This window comes from Cetorhinus maximus, chromosome 6 (genome assembly GCF_964194155.1).
Source record: "Cetorhinus maximus chromosome 6, sCetMax3.hap1.1, whole genome shotgun sequence".
Classification (NCBI taxonomy): domain Eukaryota; kingdom Metazoa; phylum Chordata; class Chondrichthyes; order Lamniformes; family Cetorhinidae; genus Cetorhinus; species Cetorhinus maximus.
In genome coordinates, this window is record NC_135884.1 from 1,790,485 (window position 1) to 1,809,533 (window position 19,049).

General features: G+C 50.0%; 1 protein-coding gene across 1 annotated transcript in view; it reads right to left on the reverse strand.

Annotated features, from left to right (window-relative positions):
- The window catches only part of LOC144681471 (sodium- and chloride-dependent creatine transporter 1-like), a 152,313-nt gene that overhangs the window by 123,548 nt on the left and 9,716 nt on the right, over positions 1-19,049 (reverse strand). The window contains exon 2 of the mRNA XM_078543083.1: positions 14,113-14,358. Coding sequence (XP_078399209.1) covers positions 14,113-14,358 — 246 coding nt within the window. The remainder of the gene's footprint in view (positions 1-14,112; positions 14,359-19,049) is intronic.

Sequence of the window (19,049 nt, forward strand, 5' to 3'; positions counted from 1 at the left end):
GCCCCACAAATGATTCCCTCCAAGTGACTGAAATGATGGTGAACTCTCTGACCTCACCTCCCCCACATCTGTCTGTATTTGCAAGGAGATTGGAGATGGGAACTTTGACCTCACAATAGGGCCTGATCTTCAAACCACAGCACAAAGAGATTGTTCAGAATCTCATCTTCAGAAGATTCAGCTCTGAGCTTGATCAGAAAACCAGGGCATTCCTGACTTTCTCACTCCACGTTCAGCACAATATGTTGATAGGACAGTCTAAGGTAAGTGTAGGCAAGTGAGTCATAGAGACAAACCAAAGTTTGAAAACTATCCAGGAAGATGTTAAGAGTCATCTACGGCCAAATGTTTGGTCAAAAAGATAAGTTTTAAGGAGCATCCTAGAGGAGAGAGAGGTGGAGAAGGTTCCAGAGCTTAGGCCCAGGCAGCTGGAGGCATCTGGGAGCAATTAAAATTGGGGATGCTGAAGGAAAAGGCCAGATTTGAAGGAGTGCAAGAATGTCAGAGGGTTGTGGGTCAGGACAGGGTTACAGAGGTAGGGAGGGGCATGACCATCAGGGCAGAATTGGAAAACTTGGCTCCATTCAAGCCAGCTGGACCCTGTCTCAATGACTGCACACATCTCTGAGTATAGCTACCGGCCATTTCTGCAGTGCAAACATAGCCTGGTAACAACCCCCCTCCACCACCCAACAACAAAATATCTACAATACTCATTGATCATGTTAGATTCTCCAGACTCCTCAAAAACAACCAATTCTAATCCTACAAACCTGAATTCATCAGATCAAAAGAGAACCTAAATCCAAAGGAACAAATCGCAAAACATGTTGACATTGTTTGGGACGGTGTAGAGGGAGCTTTACTCTGTATCTAACCCCGTGCTGTACCTGTCCTTGGAGTGTTTGATGTGTACAGTGTAGAGGGAGCTTTACTCTGTATCTAACCCTGTGCTGTACCTGTCCTGGGAGTGTTTGATGGGGACAGTGTAGAGGGAACTTTACTCTGTATCTAACCCCGTGCTGTATCTGTCCTGGGAGTGTTTGATGGGGATAGATTAGAGGGAGCTTTACTCTGTATCTAACCCCGTGCTGTACCTGTCCTGGGAGTGTTTGATGGGGGCAGTGTAGAGGGAGCTTTATTCTGTATCTAATCCCGTGCTGTACCTGTCCTGGAAGTGTTTGATGGGGACAGTGCAGAGGGAGCTTTACTCTGTATCTAACTCCGTCCTGTACCTGTCCTGGGAGTGTTTGATGGGAACAGTGAAGAGGGAGCTTTACTCTGTATCTAACCCCGTGCTGTACCTGTCCTGGGAGTGTTTGATGGGGACAGTGTAGCGGGAGCTTTACTCTGTATCTAACCCCATGATGTACCAGTCCTGGGAGTGTTTGGTGGGGACAGTGTAGAAGGAGCTTTACTCTGTATCTAACCCCATGCTGTACCTGTCCTGGGAGTGTTTGATGGGGACAGTGTAGAGGGAGCTTTACTCTGTATCTAACCTCGTGCTGTACCAGTCCTGGGAGTGTTTGGTGGGGACAGTGTAGAAGGAGCTTTACTCTGTATCTAACCCCATGCTGTACCTGTCCTGGGAGTGTTTGATGGGGACAGTGTAGAGGGAGCTTTACTCTGTATCTAACCCTGTGCTGTACCTGTCCTGGGAGTGTTTGGTGGGGACAGTGTAGAGGGAGCTTTACTCTGTATCTAACCCCATGCTGTACCTGTCCTGGGAGTGTTTGATGGGGACAGTGTAGAGGGAGCTTTACTCTGTATCTAACCCTGCGCTGTACCTGCCCTGAGAGTGTTTGATGGGGACAGTGTAGAGGGAGCTTTACTCTGTATCTAACCCCGTGTTGTACCTGCCCTGGGAGTGTTTGATGGGGACAGTGTAGAGGGGGCTTTACTCTGTATCTAACCCCGTGCTGTACCTGCCCTGGGAGTGTTTGATGGGGACAGTGTAGAGGGAGCTTTACTCTGTATCTAACCCCGTGCTGTACCTGTCCTGAGAGTGTTTGACGGGGACAGTGTAGAGGGAGCTTTACCCTGTATCTAACCCGTGCTGTACCTGTCCTGGGAGTGTTTGATGGGGACAGTTTAGAGGGGGCTTTACTCTGTATCTAACCCGTGCTCTACCTGTCCTGGGAGTGTTTGACGGGGACAGTGTAGAGGGAGCTTTACTTTGTATCTAACCCCGTGTTGTACCTGTCCTGGGAGTGTTTGATGGGGACAGTGTAGAAGGAGTTTTACTTTGTATCTAACCCGGGCTGTACCTGCCTTGATAACCCCTTTGAGTAGCACAAGGCCTGTTCACTATTTGTGAACGGTGAGGGTATTGTTGATGGAGTTGTGGGTTGGAGGTGCTTGGCTCTGTGATTTGTTGCACATGCACTAAGTTATCTGGGAAGATTAGCTGCCTCAGAGGTTTACTGAGTTCACCCTATGTCACAACTGACAACTGTCACTAGATGTCAGTTGACAGGATTTAAACTGACGTCAGACTGATGGCAACTCCCTCTAACTCCCAGAAAAAGCTGTCGGACAATGGGTGTGCCCAACCCCAAGCGCACAGCTCCACATCTGGAGTCCTGACTCTGAGACTCTCCCAGACTCTGCTCCTTTAAAACATTCCTGTCACTAACCCTGTTTGACCAAGCTTGTGACCATCTACCCAAAATAAAGAATGTGCAGGGTTAGAGAGAGAAGGCAGGGGAAATTGTTCAATCAGAGAGTCAGTGCAGACACAATGGGCCGAATGGCCTCTTTCTGTACTGTAACCATTCTGTGACTCTGATTCTGTAAATTCCCATTCTGTGCTACGATGTCAGATTTCTGGTGTCCTGTCAAACGTCTTGGAATGTGTTAGGCGCTATATAAATGCAAGTTATGATGTTTTTTGTGATTTCCATATGAAAGTTAAAAATTAGAATTAAAGTATCAATAGCCCCAGGATATCGAACACACACCTGATGTGGATTTCTCATGTGTAGGCAATGAAAATGGACATCTACCAAACTCCTCTAATATTCAACCACAGTCCATCCTGCGCTGCCTTCCCACTCCCGCTCAACTGGTCTCTCTTTATTGGTTTTTTTATTCATTCATGGGGTGTGGGTGTCGCTGGCTGGGCCCAGCATTTATTGCCCATCCCTAATTGCCCCTTGAGAAGGTGGGGGTGAGCTGCCTTCTTGAGCCGCTGCAGTCCATGTGGTGTAGGTACACCCACAGTGCTGTTAGGGAGGGAGTTCCAGGATTTTGACCCAGCGACAGTGAAGGAACGGCGATATATTTCCAAGTCAGGATGGTGAGTGGTTTGGAGGGGAACTTGCAGGTGGTGGTGTTCCCCTGTATAAATCTTTGCTCAGGCCCCATCTGTGGTAATTGTATTCAGTTCACAGTTATCTCAAAGTTGGTTTCAGAGTGTGTAGCATAGATTCAGCAGAATGTATTACATTATGAAGACAGGTTGTAAAGTCAAGGACTGTATTCCTTTGAACATAGAAGATTAAGCTGGTGATCTAATTGAGGTTTTCAAGATGATTAAAGTATTTGACCGTTTTTCTCTATCTGCACCTCTTCCCTCTGGTGAAGGACCCAGAGCAAAGAGACAGAATCAGGAAATTCAAACAAGATATTGCGGGCTGATGTCAGGAATGAGAAAACAGAGTTATGGAACTGTAACAAGGGTCAGCAGTACCTGCTGGAGGGGAAGGGAGTACAGGCGAATACCCTGAGAGAGGTGTGTGAGATAGAGGGGGGAATATATCTATTGATTTGCTTATTAAGTCTCTAAGATTGATGGAGATGTAAAGGGACAATTTCTACTCTAACTGACAGAATCTCAGGGCTTTCCAATGGAGAATGATTCTGTTAGTACCGATCGCCAGGAACAGTCTGTACAATCCACACGCTTGTGTTTCAGCGTTAAATTAGAAACATCAGAGAGTGTTTGATCTGTGCACAGCGATGATATCAATGATAGGACAATGTGTGATTGAACAGGTCCTATTCATAGTAACCTTGAGAGTTTGGCAGTGAAACAGACAGAAGGTGATTGTTTCAGCAAAGATTAGGAGTTAATATTTTAAACATTCGATAAACTGAGGGAAATGTAGATGAGAACAGGCACTCCCACAAATCAAATTAGAATTAAAAGAGGTTCCTCCTCTGCCAATAATGACTCTGGGGTACAGTCCCTCTCTCCCTCTCAGACACGGACTCTCTCTGGGGTACAGTCCCTCTCTCCCTCTCAGACAAGGACTCTCTCTGGGGTACAGTCCCTCTCTCCCTCTCAGACACTGACTCTCTCTGGGGTACAGTCCTCTCTCCCTCTCAGACACTGACTCTCTCTGGGGTACAGTCCCTCTCTCCCTCTCAGACACTGACTCTCTCTGGGGTACAGTCCCTCTCTCCTTCTCAGACACTGACTCTCTCTGGGGTACAGTCCCTCACTCCCTCTCAGACACTGACTCTCTCTGGGGTACAGTCCCTCTCTCCCTCTCAGACACTGACTCTCTCTGGGGTACAGTCCCTCTCTCCCTCTCAGACACGGACTCTCTCTGGGGTACAGTCCCTCTCTCCCTCTCAGACACGGACTCTCTCTGGGGTACAGTCCCTCTCTCCCTCTCAGACACTGACTCCCTCTGGGGTACAGTCCTCTCTCCCTCTCAGACACTGACTCTCTCTGGGGTACAGTCCTCTCTCCCTCTCAGACACTGACTCTCTCTGGGGTACAGTCCCTCTCTCCTTCTCAGACACTGACTCTCTCTGAGGTACAGTCCCTCACTCCCTCTCAGACACTGACTCTCTCTGGGGTACAGTCCCTCTCTCCTTCTCAGACACTGACTCTCTCTGAGGTACAGTCCCTCACTCCCTCTCAGACACTGACTCTCTCTGGGGTACAGTCCCTCTCTCCCTCTCAGACACTGACTCTCTCTGGGGTACAGTCCTCTCTCCCTCTCAGACACGGACTCTCTCTGGGGTACAGTCCCTCTCTCCCTCTCAGACACTGACTCTCTCTGGGGTACAGTCCCTCTCTCCCTCTCAGACACGGACTCTCTCTGGGGTACAGTCCCTCTCTCCCTCTCAGACACTGACTCTCTCTGGGGTACAGTCCCTCTCTCCCTCTCAGACACTGACTCTCTCTGGGGTACAGTCCCTCTCTCCCTCTCAGACACTGACTCTCTCTGGGGTACAGTCCCTCTCTCCCACTCAGACACTGACTCCCTCTGGGGTACAGTCCTCTTTCCCACTCAGACACTGACTCTCTCTGGGGTACAGTCCCTCTCTCCCTCTCAGACACTGACTCTCTCTGGGGTACAGTCCCTCTCTCCCTCTCAGACACTGACTCTCTCTGGGGTACAGTCCCTCTCTCCCTCTCAGACACTGACTCTCTCTGGGGTACAGTCCCTCTCTCCCTCTCAGACACTGACTCTCTCTGGGGTACAGTCCCTCTCTCCCTCTCAGACACTGACTCTCTCTGGGGTACAGTCCCTCTCTCCCTCTCAGACACTGACTCTCTCTGGGGTACAGTCCTCTCTCCCTCTCAGACACTGACTCTCTCTGGGGTACAGTCCCTCTCTCCCTCTCAGACACTGACTCTCTCTGGGGTACAGTCCCTCTCTCCCTCTCAGACACGGACTCTCTCTGGGGTACAGTCCCTCTCTCCCTCTCAGACACTGACTCTCTCTGGGGTACAGTCCCTCTCTCCCTCTCAGACACTGACTCTCTCTGGGGTACAGTCCCTCTCTCCCTCTCAGACACTGACTCTCTCTGGGGTACAGTCCCTCTCTCCCTCTCAGACACGGACTCTCTCTGGGGTACAGTCCCTCTCTCCCTCTCAGACACTGACTCTCTCTGGGGTACAGTCCCTCTCTCCCTCTCAGACACTGACTCTCTCTGGGGTACAGTCCCTCTCTCCCTCTCAGACACTGACTCTCTCTGGGGTACAGTCCCTCTCTCCCTCTCAGACACTGACTCTCTCTGGGGTACAGTCCCTCTCTCCCTCTCAGACACTGACTCTCTCTGGGGTACAGTCCCTCACTCCGTCTCCTGCTAATACTTCAATCATTATCAGAGCAGGGGATGGAAAATTGACTTCATGAAACTGGACCCAGTCAGGATCAGTGCCTTTGATTCCATCAATGCCACACACTTTACAGTGAGGGAGGTATTGCTGTCCAGATAACTAACAATGTTCTTGATCTGACTTCTCATCTGTGTGACATTGCAGCAGACAACAACTGATTAATTCAACTGCACTATCAGCCGATCGCGGTTCCCCACGCAGTGAGTTCCAGTCGAGTTTGTGGAGAAGCACAGATTTTTCAGCCTCCCTCGGAGATGCCAGTTAGCTTGACCTGGCATTCCGGCTACTGTTTCCCAGAGGATCTCAACAGCCCACAGCTCAAGGCCTGAACTTACAGCACAATGAGGTGAAGTTACTAGATTATTCCTGGATATTAAAGATATCCAGGGATCTGGGGGAAATGGTATTGAGATCGAAGGTCAGCCATGATCTAGCTGAATGGGGGTGCGGCCGGCTCGAGGGGCCGAATGGCCTCCTCCTGCTCCTATTTCCTATGTTCCTCTGCACACGACCTTCAACATGGATATTAAAAAGGGAAACAGTATAAACCCACTTTCTGCCTCTCTCTGAGTCCCTATTTCAGTCGGATTGAATTTGATTTTGTGATACTGTAAAGCCAGTGAGTGAGTCAGTGGCTCACACGATCTTTATTCTTATTTGATAGCATTGCACAGTCAACATCTATCCCAATATTCTGTTTTGATTTATGTTTATAAATTTATTCTCAGGATGTGGGCAACATTGGCAAAGCTGCATTTGTTGCCAATCCCAAGTTGTCTTTAGAAATCTTAGAGTTAATCACCTTGCTGTGGGTCCGGAGTCACATATCGACTCGGATAGGTAAGGATGGCTGGTTCCCTTCCCTACAGCGACATGAGGGAAACAGTTGAGTTTTTACAATAATCTGACAGCTTCATGGTCACTTTTACTGAGGGCAGCTTCATTTTCAGATTCTTAAACCAGTAAGTGGCTGGGAATCTTGCGGAGAGTAACTCACCTCCTGACTCCCCAAAGCCTGTCCACCATCTACAAGGCACAAGTCAGGAGTGTGATGGAATACTCCCCACTTGCCTGGATGAGTGTAGCTCCCACAACACTCAAAAAGCTCAACACCATCCAGGACAAAGCAGCCCGCTTGATTGGCACCACATCCACAAACATTCACTCCCTCCACCACCGACGCACAGTAGCAGCAGTGTGTGTACCATCTACAAGATGCACTGCAGGAATTCACCAAGGCTCCTTCGACAACACCTTTCAAACACGACCACTACCATGTAGAAGGACAAGAGCAGCAGATAGATGGGAACATCACCACCTGGAAGTTCCCCTCCAAGTCACTCACTATCCTGACTTGGAAATATATCGCCGTTCCTTCACTGTCGCTGGGTCAAAATCCTGGAACTCCCTCCCTAACAGCACTGTGGGTGTACCTATACCACATGGACTGCAGCGGTTCAAGAAGGCAGCTCACCACCACCTTCTCAAGGGCAACTAGGGGTGGGCAATAAATGCTGGCCCAGCCAGCGAAGCCCACATCCTTTTAACGAATAAAAAAGGACAAATGGATTTTTGTTCTCGGGTCTCTGGAGTTGGACTGAAATTCACAGCCTTTTAATTGAGAGGTGAGAGCGATTGCTCCTGACAGTGTGACATGGCTAACAACTTAAACATATCAGAAAACCCTCTGTTTGGAATTCAGTGTGACTCAAAACATTTAAAACCATTTTCTCTCTTTCCAAACAAAATGTTCGCCAAATACTTTCTCAGAAAGATGATATCAAGTTTGTTCATGGTTTGTGCTGAGAGGTTGTAAATCTCTTTCTGTTGTTCTACCAGTTCATGGTTACACTGCTAACCCATTGTCCATGGAAATGTTTAATTTCCCCCAATTCCTGACACAGTGACAGTTTGTCTGAGTGTTATATTCTGTAGAAGAGGCATGAATGAGCAGAGAGATGGGAACACATAACAGAATACACCCTCCCACACGTACATCAATATCTGGACAGCATCTCAGAGTGGTTCCTGTAACAGGGCTATCAGTGTCACGGTGACTGAAGGTTAGTCACTGTTGTAAAGCAGAAAGCCTGACAGCCAGTTGGCACACAGCAAGCTCCCACAGACAGCAGCGTGATAATGACCAGATAATCAGTTTTAGTGATGTTCGTGGAGGGATAAAAACTGGCCAGGACACCGGGGAGAACTTCCCGTGCTCTTCTTCACAATGGGGGTGGTAGGATCACTTACATCCACCCGAGAGAGGTTTCAAAACCCCTCCAACAGTGCAACACGCTCTCCTTACTGCACTGCCAATGTCAACCCAGCGCATGGGCTCAAGTCTCCGGAGTGGGACTTAAACCCACAGAGTGCTGATTCAGCGGCAGGAGAGAGTGCCCTTCAGTCAACCACTTGACTGGCTGTACAGTGCTTTGAGACATTCTGTGGTTGTGAAAGGCGCTATACAAATACAAGCCTGCCATTTCATCAACAATGCTGATAAAACATTCACTTACCTATTGGCGCAATATCCATCAGAGCATTGAATTGAAAACAAAATACTGCTTTTCACATAAATATGAAGTAGATTCTACATCTTTATATAAAATGGAGTATTTCAATCAAATTGTCTGGAGACAACATTCTGCTCGAGGTCCAAGGACCATAATCAGATCCTTGGTCACTGACTAAGTGGCTGTTTGTTGCGATATATGAATGTTTTAATTAATCATTCCAAACATTGGGAGTTGTGCAAAAAATTGATCCGATTGTAGATACAATTGATTGAACTGTACAGAATCCATGTAGAGGAGACTGTACATGGGGATGTGGGAGGGGAATGAATGGGTGGGTAGAGCCAGTGATAGGGGAAAAATGATTGTTAAATTGGCTGCGACTCTTTCCACAATTAAGAAATCTAAGATTTGAGGGAGAAACACACTGGATCGATTTGCTAATCTCACAAAGCTTTTGACCCAGTGAAAACATCATCAAGAATAACCTTGTACTGGGAAAAGAGGTTTGAATTTGGAATATTTTGTGCTTTTGCCAATCATAAATAGGTCAAATGTTAGCACAGCAAATCCTGGGAGGGTGTTTTTGGTGGATAGCCTCTCTCCCACATTTGTGTCTGGTTTTGATACAGTAACTGTTAGCACATCAGCATCTGACAGGACATTACTGAAAACTACAACTGCAGCTAAAACCCGGGTAGAGAGAATGAGTCACAGGGTGGAAACTGAATCCAGATAGATCATTATTTGTTTGTCCAGCTGTATCTCAACATATAAAAACCAATGGCATGTACAGCATGGGGTTAGATACAGAGTAAACTCCCTCTACACTGTCCCCATCAAACACTCCCAGGACAGGTACAGCACGGGGTTAGATACAGAGTAAAGCTCCCTCTACACTGTCCCCATCAAACACTCCCAGGACAGGTACAGCACAGGGTTAGATACAGAGTAAAGCTCCCTCTACACTGTCCCCATCAAACACTCCCAGGACAGGTACAGCACAGGGTTAGGTACAGAGTAAAGCTCCCTCCACACTGACCCCATCAAACACTCCCAGGACAGGTACAGCACGGGGTTAGATACAGAGTAAAGCTCCCTCTACACCGTCCCCATCAAACACTCCCAGGACAGGTACAACACGGGGTTAGATACAGAGTAAAGCTCCCTCTACACCGTCCCCATCAAACACTCCCAGGACAGGTACAGCATGGGGTTAGATACAGGATAAAGCTCCCTCTACACTGTCCCCGTCAAACACTCCCAGGACAGGTACAGCACAGGGTTAGATACAGAGTAAAGCTCCCTCTACACTGTCCTCATCAAACACTCCCAGGACAGGTACAGCACAGGGTTAGATACAGAGTAAAGCTCCCTCTACACTGTCCCCGTCAAACACTCCCAGGACAGGTACAGCACAGGGTTAGATACAGAGTAAAGCTCCCTCTACACTGTCCCCATCAAACACTCCCAGGACAGGTACAGCACGGGGTTAGATACAGAGTAAAGCTCCCTCTGCACTGTCCCAATCAAACACTCCCAGGACAGGTACAGCACAGGGTTAGATACAGAGTAAAGCTCCCTCTACACTGTCCCCATCAAACACTCCCAGGACAGGTACAGCACGGGGTTAGATACAGAGTAAAGCTTCCTCTACACTGTCCCCATCAAACACTCCCAGGACAGGTACAGCACGGGGTTAGATACAGAGTAAAGCTCCCTCTGCACTGTCCCCATCAAACACTCCCAGGACAGGTACAGCACAGGGTTAGATACAGAGTAAAGCTCCCTCTACACTGTCCCCATCAAACACTCCCAGGACAGGTACAGCACGGGGTTAGATACAGAGTAAAGCTCCCTCTACACTGTCCCCATCAAACACTCCCAGGACAGGTACAGCACAGGGTTAGATACAGAGTAAAGCTCCCTCTACACTGTCCCCATCAAACACTCCCAGGACAGGTACAGCACGGGGTTAGATACAGAGTAAAGCTTCCTCTACACTGTCCCCATCAAACACTCCCAGGGCAGGTACAGCACGGGGTTAGATACAGAGTAAAGCTCCCTCTGCACTGTCCCCATCAAACACTCCCAGGACAGGTACAGCACGGGGTTAGATACAGAGTAAAGCTTCCTCTACACTGTCCCCATCAAACACTCCCAGGGCAGGTACAGCACGGGGTTAGATACAGAGTAAAGCTCCCTCTGCACTGTCCCCATCAAACACTCCCAGGACAGGTACAGCACGGGGTTAGATACAGAGTAAAGCTCCCTCTACACTGTCCCCATCAAACACTCCCAGGGCAGGTATTTAATTGGCTGTTAAGGACTTTGGGGTGTCCTGGGTTTGTGAAATGTGGTAAATAAATGAAAATCTGTTTTTTTATGGTGTGTCACAAGTGGAACTCTGGAGGAACAGGTGATTGGACCTATGGTTTCCAAATCCCTCCCCCACTGGGGGTTTTCCTCATCTCATGTCTGGGTCTGTTGTAGACTCATTGGTAGAGATTGATCACTGTGATTGGTCAATAACCCTATTATCATTGTATCATGTGACCACCAGGATGTGTGAAGGTAAACTCGATGGACTTGTCCATTGTTTGGAAATCCTCTATTCCTCTGGGGAGGGGAGGTGGGCAGTCGTGATTGGGGGCAGGGCGAAATCCTGAGTTGGGGAAGCCCAAGATCCACTAGGAGTCCTGGAAAAGCTGCTGCTGGCTCACTCTGAAAGCAACTAACATTTGAAGAAAGTTCACCTCAACCCAAGATTTATTTGACCCTCAGTGAGTGTCCTGTGCCCTGGGCGTTTTTGGGGGAGTGGGTAGATTCACCTGTTTAATTCAGCTCAGAGACCGGATAACAGAATACAGCCAGTGAATATTACTCTGGTTCCTAATTTAACCTCCCCTCCCCCCACCTCCCCTCCCCTCACCCCACCTCCCTCCCCCTCCCCTCACCCCACCTCCCCTCCCCTCACCCCACCTCCCCTCCCCTCCCCTCACCCCACCTCCCCTCCCCTCACCCCACCTCCCCTCACCTCCCCTCCCCTCACCCCACCTCCCCTCCCCTCCCCCCACCCCACCTCCCCTCCCCCCACCTCCCCTCCCCTCCCCCCACCCCACCTCCCCTCCCCTCCCCCCACCCCACCTCCCCTCCCCTCCCCCCACCCCACCTCCCCTCCCCTCCCCCCACCCCACCTCCCCTCCCCTCCCCCCACCCCACCTCCCCCCACCCCACCCCACCTCCCCCCACCTCACCCCACCTCCCCCCACCCCACCCCACCTCCCCTCCCCTCACCCCACCCCACCCCACCTCCCCTCCCCTCACCCCACCCCACCTCCCCTCCCCTCACCCCACCCCACCTCCCCTCCCCCCACCCCACCTCCCCTCCCCTCACCCCACCCCACCTCCCCTCCCCTCACCCCACCCCACCTCCCCTCCCCTCACCCCACCCCACCTCCCCTCCCCTCACCCCACCCCACCTCCCCTCACCCCACCCCACCTCCCCTCCCCTCACCCCACCCCACCTCCCCTCCCCTCACCCCACCCCACCTCCCCTCCCCTCACCCCACCCCACCTCCCCTCCCCTCACCCCACCCCACCTCCCCTCCCCTCACCCCACCCCACCTCCCCTCCCCTCACCCCACCCCACCTCCCCTCCCCCCACCCCACCCCACCCCACCTCCCCTCCCCCCACCCCACCCCACCTCCCCTCCCCCCACCCCACCCCACCTCCCCTCCCCCCACCCCACCCCCCCTCCCCCCACCCCACCCCACCCCCCTCCCCACCCCCCCACCCCACCCCACCCCACCTCCCCTCCCCTCACCCCCCCTCCCCTCACCCCCCCTCCCCTCACCCCACCCCCCCTCACCCCACCCCCCCTCACCCCACCCCCCCTCACCCCACCCCCCCCTCCCCTCACCCCACCCCCCCCCTCCCCTCACCCCACCCCCCCCCTCCCCTCACCCCACCCCCCCCCTCCCCTCACCCCACCCCCCCCCTCCCCTCACCCCACCCCCCCCCTCCCCTCACCCCCCCCCTCCCCTCACCCCACCCCCCCCCTCCCCTCACCCCACCCCCCCCTCCCCTCCCCTCCCCTCACCCCCCCTCACCCCCCCTCCCCTCACCCCCCCTCCCCTCCCCTCCCCTCCCCTCCCCTCCCCCCACCTCCCCTCCCCCCACCTCCCCTCCCCCCACCTCCCCTCCCCCCACCTCCCCTCCCCCCACCTCCCCTCCCCCCACCTCCCCTCCCCTCCCCCCACCTCCCCTCCCCCCCCCCCACCTCCCCTCCCCCCCCCCCCACCTCCCCTCCCCTCCCCCCACCTCCCCTCCCCTCCCCCCACCTCCCCTCCCCTCCCCCCACCTCCCCTCCCCTCACCTCCCCTCCCCTCCCCTCACCTCCCCTCCCCTCCCCTCACCTCCCCTCCCCACTCTCACCCCATTCTCATCAGGCCTGGGGTGTGGAGACTTGCGAGGTTTCCAATCTGGCGGCCAGCATTGCCAAGATATTTGACCACGAAGAGTATTTGTGCCAAGCTTGGCTTTTGACACCTTATCCCTTGGAACTCACTACACAGGCACCAGACACACCAATCATTGGCTGCCATCTACACCAATCATTGGCTGCCATCTACACCAATCATTGGCTGCCATCTACACCAATCATTGGCTGCCATCTACACCAATCATTGGCTGCCACCTACACCAATCATTGGCTGCCACCTACACCAATCATTGGCTGCCATCTACACCAATCATTGGCTGCCATCTACACCAATCATTGGCTGCCATCTACACCAATCATTGGCTGCCATCTACACCAAGACACTGATGTTAATTCTGGTGCTTTCTGGCAGAGCCCAGAGATGGAACCAGAGATCTTCCTGTTCTATACAGATATCCCAATATCTCATTTCTTATTCACCGCTGATTTATTGTGAGTTAATACCAGGGGAAGATGAAACATTGGAACAGAGAGAGATTTACTCCTTTCATGTCTGTCTCAGCTGAAGAAAGAGTGATTCGGACCAATGCCACCTTTCAGCTCTGGCTGTGTAGCCCTGTCGGCTACAGCACCTCAGGTGCATATCTGAGTAGGTTTAAAATGTGGTGAGGGTTCCCGCTTCTACCGTCCTTTCAGACAGTGAGTTCCAGAACTCCACCACCCTCTGAGTGAAAACATTTCTCCTCAACTCCCCTCTAATCCTTCCACTAATTGCTTTAGATCCCTGCCTCCTGGTTATTGACCTCTCCACTAAGGGAAAGATGCTATCTGGGACCCTCATAATTTTAGTCACCTCAATTAAATCTCCCTCCCCTCAGCCTCCTCTGCTCCAAAGAAAACAGCCCGAGCCTATCAGCCAATCCGATCTTCCCTCATCGTTAAAATCCTCCATTTCTAGCAACATCCTCGTAAATCCTCTCCTGTGCCAATGATGTGACTTCTACTTAATGAAATTAGAATTTTGATAAAATTTTAAGTCATTGTCATCCCGGAGATTGAACATCATACTCACCGCCTCCATTTTTATAACAAAGGTAAGGAAATCGCCAAACATTCCCCAGTCCCACAGCAAACCCCACACAAGACATGATAAAATCCATCTGACGGGTCCAGGTCTCACGTTCAACTACCGGATCCTTGACACAACCGTTTGTGACAACAAGAGGAGTCAAAACTGATTTATCTTCATGAACAGACTCTGGGTCACCAACCAGTTCAGCACTTTCTGTTTCAGGGGCATGGGGACCGCCATTTCCACCTAAAAAAACAGACACAAGGTAATAATGAAGAGAAGGCAAAGAATGAATGTGCATCAGTCACAACCTCAGGATGTCCCACAGCGTCTTACACTCAGTGAAGTACTTTTGAATTGTACTCACTGTTGTAATGTCGGAAACACAACAGTCAATTTGTGCGCAGCAGGATCCCACAAACAGCAATGAGAGGATGGCCAAACAATCTGCATTCCAGGGACGTTGGTTAAGGGGTAAATATTGGTCCCAAGACACCAAGGAGAACTCCCCAGCTCTTCGATGAAATAATGCAATAGGAACTTTTACATTCTTTTGAGGGAACAGAGGGAACCTCAGTTTAATGTCTCATCGGAAAGGTGGCACCTCTAACAGTGCAGCACTCCCTCAGTACTGACCCGCCTACAGTGCAGCACTCCCTCAGTACTGACCCTCCGACAGTGCAGCACTCCCTCAGTACTGACCCTCCTACAGTGCAGCACTCCCTCAGTACTGACCCTCCGACAGTGCAGCACTCCCTCAGTACTGACCCTCTGCCAGTGCAGCACTCCCTCAGTACTGACCCTGTGACAGTGCAGCACTCCCTCAGTACTGACCCTCTGACAGTGCAGCACTCCCTCAGTACTGTCCCTCTGACAGTGCAGTACTCCCTCAGTACTGACCCTCTGACAGTGCAGCACTCCCTCAGTACTGACCCTCCTACAGTGCAGCACTCCCTCAGTACTGACCCTCCGACAGTGCAGCACTCCCTCAGTACTGACCCTCTGACAGTGCAGCACTCCCTCAGTACTGACCCTCTGACAGTGCAGCACTCCCTCAGTACTGACCCTCTGACAGTGCAGCACTCCCTCAGTACTGACCCTCTAACAGTGCAGCACTCCCTCAGTACTGACCCTCTGACAGTGCAGCACTCCCTCAGTACTGACCCTCTAACAGTGCAGCACTCCCTCAGTACTGACCCTCCGACAGTGCAGCACTCCCTCAGTACTGACCCTCCGACAATGCAGCACTCCCTCAGTACTGACCCTCTGACAGTGCAGCACTCCCTCAGTACTGACCCTCTAACAGTGCAGCACTCCCTCAGTACTGACCCTCTGACAATGCAGCACTCCCTCAGTACTGACCCTCCGACAGTGCAGCACTCCCTCAGTACTGACCCTCTGACAGTGCAGCACTCCCTCAGTACTGACCCTCTAACAGTGCAGCACTCCCTCAGTACTGACCCTCTGACAATGCAGCACTCCCTCAGTACTGACCCTCCGACAGTGCATCACCTCAAGGAGTGCCAGTCATCCTCAAGCAAGAGATGATGATACATTCTCAATGTTAATGGATGGAATAATCATTTCAGTTCTCTGTGGCTGACTGATTAATTCAATAATGAACTACAATCTGCATAGCTACAGGATGGGGCACTTCAGGTGGTGTCAATGGGCACGGGCACTTGGTGTAACGAGGAGCTGACATTGTGGTGCTGTTTTTACTGTGCCACTACCCAGAGGTCTGAGAATGGATAAGGGGCCAGCAAGGGGTGGGGAGGGGGGAAGGAATTCCAGATTGTTGTCTCCATTCTGTAAAACAAGCTTATAAATTCATGGTTAGAGCACAGCAAAAGTATTGGATCCAGTTGCATACAGATGTACGAATTAGGAGTAGGCCACTCGGCCCCTCGAGCCTGCTCTGTCATTCAATAAGATCGTGGCTGATCTGATTGTGGCCTCAGCTCCATATCCTCCCTACCCCCGATAACCTTTGACTCCCTTGGTAGTCAAGAACCTACTTACCTCTGCCTTAAAATATTCATTAACCCAGCCTCCACCGCTCTCTGGGAAAGAGAGTTTGGAAGATTCATGACCCTCTGTGAGAAAAAAATTCTCCTATCTCCATCTTAAATGGGAGACCCCTTACTTTTAAACTGTGTCCCCTAGTTCTGGTATCTCCCACGAGGGGAAACATCCTCTCAGCATCCACCCTGTCAAGTCCCCTCAGGATCTTAGATGTTTCAATAAGATCACCTCTCATTCTTCTAAACTCCAATGGATGAAAGTCCAGTGTATCCAAACCTCCCCCCCCGATCCCAGGTATCAGTCAAGTGAACCTTCTCTGAACTGCTTCTAATGCAATTATATCCTTTCCTAAATAAGGAGACCAAAACTGTGCACAGTACTCCAGATGTAGTCTCACCAATGCCCTGTACAGCTGTAGCAAAACATTCCTACCTTTATATTCCATTCCCCTTGCAATAAACGCAAATATTCCATTTCCCTTCCTAATCACTTGCTGTATCTGCATACTAACTTTTTGTGATTCATGTACCAGGACACCCAGATCCCTCTGTACCTCAGAGTTCTGTAATCTCTCTCCATTTAATTAATAAGCTGCTTTTCTATTCTTCCTGACAAAGTGAACAAGTTCCCACATTATTCTCCATCTGCCAAATTTCCTCGCATTCACTTAACCTATTTATGTCCCTTTGAAGACTCCTTCTGTCCTCTTCACAATTTACTTTCCTACCTATCTTTGTGTCATCAGCAAATTTAGCAACCATCCCATCCATCCCTTCATCAGTCATTGATACAGATTGTAAATAGTTAAGGCCCCAGCACTGATTCCTGTGACACTCCACTTGTCACATCCTGCCAACCCAAAAAAGACCCACCTATCCCTACTCTCTGCTTCCTGTTAGCTAACCAATCCTCTATCCATGATAATATGTTAACCCCCCCAACACCATGAGCTCTTATTTTGCGTAGTAAACTTTGATGTGGCACTTTGTCAAATGCCTTCTGGAAATCTAAGTACAGCACATCCACAGGTTCAGGTTCCCCTTTATCCATGTTGATTGTTAATTCCTAAAAGAACTTCAGTAAATTGGTCCAACATGATTTCCCTTTCACAAAACCACGTTGACTCTGCCTGATTGCATTGAGATTTTCTAAGTGCCCCACTATGACCTCCTTAATAATAGGTTCCAGCAATTTTCCAATGACCTATATTAACTGTCCTGTAGTTTCCTGCTTTCTGTCTCTCTCCTGTCTTGAATAGAGGAGGCACATTGTCTATTTTCCAATCTGATGGGACCTTTCCAGAATTTGGGAAATTTTGGAAAATTAAAACCAAGGCATCTACGATCTCAGCAGCCATTTCATTTAAGGCCCTAGGATGAAATCCATCAGGACCTGGGGACTTGTCAGCTTTTAGTTCCAATAATTTTCTCAGTCCCCTTTCCCTGATGATTGGAATTGTTTTAAGTTCCTCCCTCCCTTTCACCTCCTGATCCTCAATTATTTCTGAGATGTTATTTGTATCCTCTACAGTGAAGACAGATGCAAAATATTTGTTCAATTCACCCGCCATTTCCTTATTTTCCAATATTAATTCCCCAGACCTACTCTATAGAGGACCAACATTCACTTTGCTTACTCTTTTCTTTTTTAAATACCTGTAGAAACTATTACTATCTGTTTTTATATTTCTAGCTAGCTTTCCCTTGAACTCTAATTTCTCCCTCCTTATTAACCTTTTCGTCATTTTTTGCTTTCTTTATATTCTGTCCAATCTTCTGATCTACCACTCATCTTGGTGGAATTATTGTTTTTTTCTTTCAATTTGACACTATCTTTAATTGCCCTTATTTAAGTTTAAAACACTAGTCTTAGATCCACTTCTCTCTCCCTCAAACTGAATGTGAACTTCAATCATATTATGATCACTGCTACCTAAGGGCACCTTAACTATGAGATCATTAATTAATCCTGTCTCATTGCACATTATCTGATCTGGTATAGCCTGCTCTCTGGTTGGTGTTAAAATGAAATGCTCTAAGAAACTGTCCTGAAAACACTCTATGATCTCATCAACCAGGCTACCTTTGCCTATCTGACTTGTCCAATCTATATGTCGATTAATATCACCCATGATTATTGCTGCACCTTTCTCACAAGCACCCATTATTTCTTCCTGTATGCCCTGTCCTACAGTATGGTTACAGTTAGGGGCCTGTAAACAACTCCCACAAGTGACTTCTTACCTTTACTATTTCCCATCTCCTCCAAAACTCATTCTACATCTTGATCTCCAGAACTCAGGACATCTCTCTGTATTGTACCACGGAGGGAACAGTCCCTACGAAGGGCTGAGAGGAAGATGTGTTTGGTGGTGTCATCATGCTGGAGTTGGCGGAAATGGTGGAGGATGATCCTTTGAATGTGGAAGCTGGTGGGGTGAAAAGTGAGGACAAGAGGGACCCTATCATGGTCCTGGGAGGGAGAGGAAGGTGTGAGGGTAGAGGCACGGGAGATGGGTCAGACACGGTTGAGGGCCCTGTCAACAATAGTGGGTGGGAAACCTCGGTTAAGAAGAAAGGAAGACATGTCAGAGGAATTGTTTTTGAAAGTGGCATCATCAGAACAGATGCGACGGAGGCAAAGGAATTGAGAGAATGGGATGGAGTCCTTACAGGTAGAAGGGTGTGAGGAGCTGTAGTCGAGGTAACTGTGGGAGTCAGTGGGCTTATGATGAATATTGGTAAACAGCCTGTCACCAGAAATTGAGACGGAGAGGTCAAGGAAGGGAAGGGAAGTGTCAGAGATGGACCATGTGAAGGTGATGGAGGGGTGGAGACTGGAAGCAAAATAGATTAATTTTTCCAGGTCCAGACGAGAGCATGAAGCAGCACCGAAGCAGTCATCAATGTACC